Source organism: Lotus japonicus, chromosome 5 (assembly GCF_012489685.1).
Source record: "Lotus japonicus ecotype B-129 chromosome 5, LjGifu_v1.2".
NCBI lineage: Eukaryota > Viridiplantae > Streptophyta > Magnoliopsida > Fabales > Fabaceae > Lotus > Lotus japonicus.
Window position 1 is genome coordinate 65,912,143 of NC_080045.1, and position 7,095 is coordinate 65,919,237.

A 7,095-nucleotide genomic window follows, 5' to 3' on the forward strand; every position below is an offset into this window, starting at 1 on the left:
GGATAAGCAAGTCGTCGACTAGTGGTGTCTCGTTGTATGAGGAAGTTGCGACTCATAAAACACCCACTAGGTGAGAGAGTGTCGCTCGCCCCGGGCATCTCAATAGATCCTATGACATTGGGTCCAATAAAGGTAACCAAAACAAGGGGTCGCCTTAATTTGACCATAATTCAGGCGACCTCAAAGCCTAGTCGCCCCTTATCAGTCCACAAGATACTAAGCTTGAAGCAAGATAATAAAGTGTGTCTTAACCAAGCGCTTGTCATGACTACATCTCACTGCTTCGGACCACTCAAACTAGGTCACCTAAATCAACATTTTCATAATCAGCTCACCATCTTCCAGTTTGAAAATGTTGTTAATTATCAATGCATTTAAGCAGAACAACATAGGGCGGTGTCCAAATTGTGAAATGAAGCCTTGTCTCGAAAAACCCCTTTACCCACACCTATATATGCATATAATAGAAATGCATCATCCATTATTTTATTGTGACGCAAAGTTGAATTCTCTTTTTGGTGAAAGTGTATCACACCAAAATCCTTCTTAGAAATGAAATTCAAATCATTCACTACTATCAACAAAAATTATGTTTAGACCCCAACAGGGTACATCCGTATGATGGATATCCGAGATGTGTAGATATTCAACACTACTAAATTTGCAAATAGCGAATTTCTGCAGATTTTTCCATGTAATTGAAATTCTAGCGGTTATTTCCAATGGCTTGAACCGCCACAAGGTGAAATAGAAAGAATTCATGTGAATCTCCTCCAAACTTTTCTTGCAAATTGTGTGACCAAATTTTTTGACGAATTTTCTTACAAATTTTTTATTTAGTTTTGCAGTATAGAAAAGTTCGCAGGTGATAAAAAGTGTGAAAATTACAATTAAATTTTCCTTCCACCTCACTTCTCTGACTTCAAATAAAAACCGTGTAGGATTCTATATTACATAGTTTCTTTCAATGATGTAAGAAATATAGCAGCACATACGTACAGCCTTAAAGTAATACGATGCATTTAGTGTGTTCTTGGTGTTAACCAAGGCTGCGCCAAACTGACATACGGTGCTTCAGTTTTACTATTTCAGTGATAAGACAACAATAACCTTTCTTACTTAAATTTTTCCACCTTTCTCCTTCCACCGTCACCAACACACTGTTATTGTTGTTCCTCCCTTTCCACCCCAGATCCTCCTCCGTCGCCGCAACCTCCACCCGCCAGTGCTGCCACCCTCCTCCGCCTTCACCACTCAAGATCGCACACCCATGATACCCAGATCCAGAATCAGTAGCGGCGGGACCGGAGAGGATGGTGGCATCAAGACAGTTTCTTCATCTCCGATCTGCAAAACCTGAGCCACCGCCAACATCTCCGACCCAGATCCAGAACCAGTAGCGGCGGAACCGGAGGAGGAGGACTGGTCGGCGGTGGCACTACTGCACTTGGCGGTTCCAAATTTGGGGCTTTAGGGTTGCAGATCCCCAGTTCTAGCAGCAACCTCAAACAATGCCAGATTAGACAGATATGCAGGAAAATGAGGGAGATCATGACTAACCAGGCTACATCATGTGATCTGAAAGAGTTGGTCCGTAAGTTTATCCCTGAAATGATTGGGAAAGAGATTGAGAAGGCAACCTCTAGCATTTACCCTCTACAGAATGTATTCATTAGAAAAGTGAAGATCTTGAAAGCCCCTAAGTTTGATCTTGGGAAGCTGATGGAGGTTCAGGGTGATTATTCAGAGGATGTCGACACAAAGGTGGACAGGCCTGCTGAGGAAACAGTTGTTGAGGGAGCCACTGAAGTTGTTAGAGCTTGATCCGATTCATGATGTATTTTTGTTCGTTCTAGAGTTTCTTTTACTTTATTTTATTTGTTATAAATTTTGTTATGACTTCAAGAAACAATTTTATTCTCGCAAATAAATAATAAGATCTGCAAAAGGCTTTGAACCTACAATGGAGGAGATCTAGTTTTGTTGTTCGAACGATGGTGGTGGCCAGGGAGGGAGAGGGAGGTGGTGACGGCGCTGCCATGGGAGTGAGAGGGGTGGTGGCGACTATGGGTTCTCAGTGGTACGAAAATTCACCATCATCACCAAAAATCCCAAATTCAAAATTTCCAGATCTTACATCAAAATATATTCAACATGAAGAGCAGTGGGAAGGAGAAGAAAGGGTAGCAGTGGAGGAAGAAGAAGTGGTGGGTCGTTGGAATGGTGGTGGCCGGAGTTAACATGGTGAATAGAAAGAAGTAGGGATGTTTTAGTAAATTAATATATATTTAACAAATAAATTCTTTTAATGTTAATTAATCTTGGCCATTAAATTAAAAAGATATTATATTCATTGGTGAAAATGAAACTGCAGCATCGTGTGTCAGTTTCACGAAACCGTTAACCAACCACTTGCATTTAAACAAAAGGAATAAACTTGCATTAAAGCATTAAACTAGATCCATCCATTACAATAAGAACTTTCTTTTCTCGAACCTGAACAAAAATCCGAAAAAAGGGGCAAGTCGCTTTGCATGTGAGACAACATGACAAACAAGTAAACACACACCCAAAGAAAATGTAGCACACATAACGTTACATCACATATTATAATATGTATGATAAGTTAATAACCACATTATTAATTTCTTGTGTATACTTCAAATTTTGACCTAGATCATCCTTATCCATTTGTCCTAATTCTAAGTTGTCACCTCTTTGGCTTCTTTCCCTGTCACCATTTCAGCTTCCACCACCGTGGCCTCCTCACTGTACCTCTTGTATATGTCACCTTTGTAAAACTTTCTAGTCCTAGCCACCAAAATCAGTGAAACAAGTGCACCAAAGAAAGTTGCAGCAGTGATAATTATGAAGGACAATTTAAAGCAATCAACACCAACACAATTCAATTCATGCCCTTCTTTTCTCTGTAGCCCCAATGCTGCTAATTGCTTCTTAGCTTCTTTGTCATATAAATGACCTGTGATCTTCACATTAAGCACATACAACCCGAGTGGACTTGCTGCACTTCCAAAATTGTACAAAGTTGCATAGTATTTGAGTCCAAAAAGTTCAGATATGATGGCAAAAAGTAAAGGCCACTGTGCCCCAAAACAGAACCCAATGATCACTGAAGCCACATAGAGTCCATTTGGCACATCAAAAGCTATCAGAATGTGACCCACACATGATAAAAACAGGATTAAAGTAAGCATAAGAGGACGGGGGAATTTGTACTTTGTTAGAACATGTTCAGAAACAAATCCAGAGAAAACCCGCCCTGCATAATTCCAAATGCTCACTAGTGACACAAAAGTGCTTATGCTTTTCTTGGGGCACCTCAGAGCAGTTCCAATTTGACCCAGATTGTCAATTGCAGTCAAAGTCCCACCAACACCACAAATGCAAGCTATAAATAGAATTAACATGTCAATGCTGAAGAGAGCTTGAAGAATTGTATAGTCCTCACCTCTTTTTGGTGGAGTAAACACATTTTGCCACCATTTAGCACTGTCCTCTGTTCTGAAAACAGAGTCCCCTGTTTTATTGGAAACAGAGTCCTCTGTTTTGTTTGAAACAGAGTTGGTAGTGTTAGCTTCACTCTGGCTGAATTTTTCACCCTCGGTTACTATTTTCACCGGTGTGGAATCCTCCAAAGCAAGCTTCTTCCTCTGCCAGATTTTGTATTCTTCATTGAAAACCACAGCAAGTGGAAGAAACATCAAGAAAATAACCATACCAGCACTCACACCATATTCACTCCTCGTGAAATCCATCCTTTTCTGAATTACAATCATGACAAGTAGAAACCCAGCAAGGCCAAGGGAAATATACAAGAAATTGAAGAAAACCTTGAGCTCATTACTCTGCTTCACCGGCTTCATGTATCGAATGGTTCGAAGGAAAACGAGGGAAGTTGCTGCAGGAAGCCAACCTATGAAGAGAATCAAACCCTTGGAATCATTGTAATAGAAGGCAAAGTAGAGTTGTGTGATGATTGCTCCACTGAGTCCCACGTAGCCTTTGAGAATTCCCAACACCACCCCACGAGTTTGTGGAAAGTTCTTGACACAAGTGACCAAAGCACCAGTGTTGGCAAAAGATTGAGAGTTTGCACCTATGCAGATGTAGAGACACATTTGCCATACTTGAGGTCTTGCAATTTTCTTTGTGACTGAGAGCCAAATCATGAAGTACCCTAAAAAATTGAGTACTGCACCGATTGTTAGCACCACCCACGGTGGCGTGAGCTCGTTGATTAGGCCGGAGAGGATGCCAACGTTGCTACCTAAGTCCTTGAAAAAACTGAGGAGGTTGAGAGTGGATTGGTCATAGCCGAGTGTTGTTTTGATGTCACTGGAATAGAGGCCAAACATGTAGGTGGCTCCGGCAGCCGCCATGATAAGGAAGGAGCCGAACACCAAGAACCACCGGCCGGTGATGAATTGGACGGACAGACTCTTTGTGTCTCTCCATCCATGAACTCCGGTTGCAACCGCCATAGTGAGAGCAGCACTTGCAAGTTGTTAGCAGCAGAACAGGGAACCACAGTCAACACTTACTACTGTGTGCAGGGTGCACGAAACAGAGCAAGTTGAAGTCAATATATATAGAAGATAATGCTATCAAATTAAGAAAGTATAGTAAATGTTTTTTTGTTTTTAATTCTTGAAAGTATACATGTTATCTATAAATTATTGTTGCTAAGTTTGATTATGGGAAAATGCTTGATTGCACAATCATTCTGATTTGAATTTTGAATTTTTCTTTTATTTCGCTCCTTCCTTATTTATATATGAATCACAACTCTGATTGGTCAATTAAGAGGTCGTGTGGCATCGTATGGAAGGATCATAAAAAAAATGGGTCCAAACTCTTGCCAAAATGATTTGTGGTATATCATTGTTATAAAAAAATTTCTACGATTCTCTGGTATGAAAAGAGTCAATCATCCACTTATCTAGCTTGAATTTTCGTCCCAACTAGAGTTGTAGTGAAAATAATATGATTGTCAGCTAAATCACTTATGAGGGCAATATAACCTCAACCCATTTAACAAATAAGATTTATTTATATAAAAAAAAGAAAAAAGTTATGAAATTCTTTATCCACGTTTTTTAAAATATTGGATGAAAGAGAAAATTGTTATGTTATGTCAAGAGACCCTAAATTAAAGGAACATGAGAGTTTATACGTGATGTCTAATAGAAAAAGTGAGTGATTTTTTTTTTGTTATATTAACTTCTTGGATGAGGATCATATGAATGGTTTATATTATATTTGGACGGTAAAAATTGAACTCTTGATCCCTTGGTCATAGAGACTCTAATACTATATCAAACAATAAATTATGAGTTTAATGGGGATACACTGACAGTGTAAAGTCCCTTTACACAGACATCCAATAGTATTCATGCTTTTTGCCACGTCAGATTACATTTTAAAACAATTTTCTTTAATTAAAAAAAGTGAAAAAAAGGGTCACGATGAAAACAGTACGGTGAAAACCTGGTTCTATTTTCTCCCCACGCCGTCTACGGTTTCTCCACTGCTACGTTCACGAACAACTTTCTCTCCACCGTCTACGATCTTGCGAACTTGTTCGGAATCCGTCTCCACCGGAGGAAGCGAGTGAGAAATCATATCATACGTTCCGCGTCCCGTTATCTCCCCGCCGTCTACAATGACCTTGCCACCGGTTTTCTCTTTTCTCCGACGTCTTCATCGTCCTCCTCTGTTCCCTCGCCATTCTCGGGCTTATCTTCCGCCAGATTTGCATCCAGTATCTCTCTATTCTTTTTCCTTTTCTTAATTTTGATTTTAGGGTTTGGTCGTATGGATAATAATCAATTCATTTTCTGGCAATGGATATATATACGGTACCTGTGGATCCTCTCGGGTGGCATATCTCACTAAATAAAGAGGCTCTTTTTAAGGTATCTTCTTCATTATATTAGATCCTAACCCACTCTGTTCATGTTTTGTTTAGTGTTTGTTAGAGTAATTTTGGATAGAAGTGATTCTGATGAAATTGTTTACTGTAAATGAGTTCAAAGAGATATGCTTTATGTTTGGGTGCATTTACTATGATAGTGAATTTTATACAAAAAAAATGTGTTGTGAGATGATTTAAAATCACTTTTATGTTGACTCAAAAGCTTGGTTGTTTGCAAGGTTACTTAAAACCACATGTTAGATAAGATTAGAAGTGTTTTCATTGATTATCTATGTCATAAAGATCTGACTAAGTTTTATAATGTATAACAAAACCTCTTTATAATTGACTAAACTTTGGAGTTCACGGCTGCCATGAAATAAACCTCCTAAATTAGCTAACTGAATAAATTGGTTTTGATTGCTTTTAACTTGGTTTTGAGATAAACATGTTTATGGCTGTATCAGTTAAAGAGTGGAGAGACAAATATCAAACTGTTAGCTTGCTTTTCATGGACGAATTTAGCAACCTCTCAAACTAAGACACATGAAGTCATGAACCCAAATGTCTAATCTCAGAAACGATGAAACCTGAAAATAAAACCAACAAATACAGTGTCATTATTCATGAATCCAAAGGCAATTTCATATTTCTATGATGAAAAAAATGGCATCTTCAAAATCTGGTACCTAGTATCATTCCCCCCTTATATAATCATGTTTCGTTCTTTGAATCCATCAGCAAACTGAAAATTTTCAACCCAAAACGTGTTCGTGAACGTAGCAGTGGAGAAACCGTAGACGGCGTGGGGAGAAAATAGAACCAGGTTTTCACCGTACTGTTTTCATCGTGACCCTTTTTTTCACTTTTTTTAATTAAAGAAAATTGTTTTAAAATGTAATCTGACGTGGCAAAAAGCATGAATACTATTAGATGTCCGTGTAAAGGGGCTTTACACTGTCAGTGTATCCCCATTAAACTCATAAAAGAAAGAGGGAAATAATAATATAAAGTGAATAAAAATGTGATGAAAATAAAGTGAAATGTGTATCAATTACAAATAAGAAAAATAGGACATGATAATGAATGTGATGATTATATATATATATATATGTATTAAACGTGCACTATTGAACAAAATATCATCAAGCTTAGTAAAT

The 7,095-nt window shown here is 38.4% G+C and overlaps 1 protein-coding gene across 1 annotated transcript; it reads right to left on the reverse strand.

Moving 5' to 3' along the window:
* Positions 1 to 2,417: 2,417 nt before the first annotated feature.
* LOC130720619 (uncharacterized) lies at positions 2,418 to 4,605 on the reverse strand. Its single transcript, XM_057571286.1, has one exon. It carries the CDS (start codon positions 4,500 to 4,502, stop codon positions 2,703 to 2,705), a length of 1,800 nt encoding a protein of 599 aa, XP_057427269.1. The 5' UTR covers positions 4,503 to 4,605; the 3' UTR covers positions 2,418 to 2,702.
* Between the last annotated feature and the right edge of the window lie 2,490 nt (positions 4,606 to 7,095).

Coding starts and splice junctions, on each gene's coding strand:
- LOC130720619 (XM_057571286.1), bottom strand. CDS start 4,502: ATGGCGGTTGCAACCGGAGTTCATGGATGGAGAGACACAAAGAGTCTG.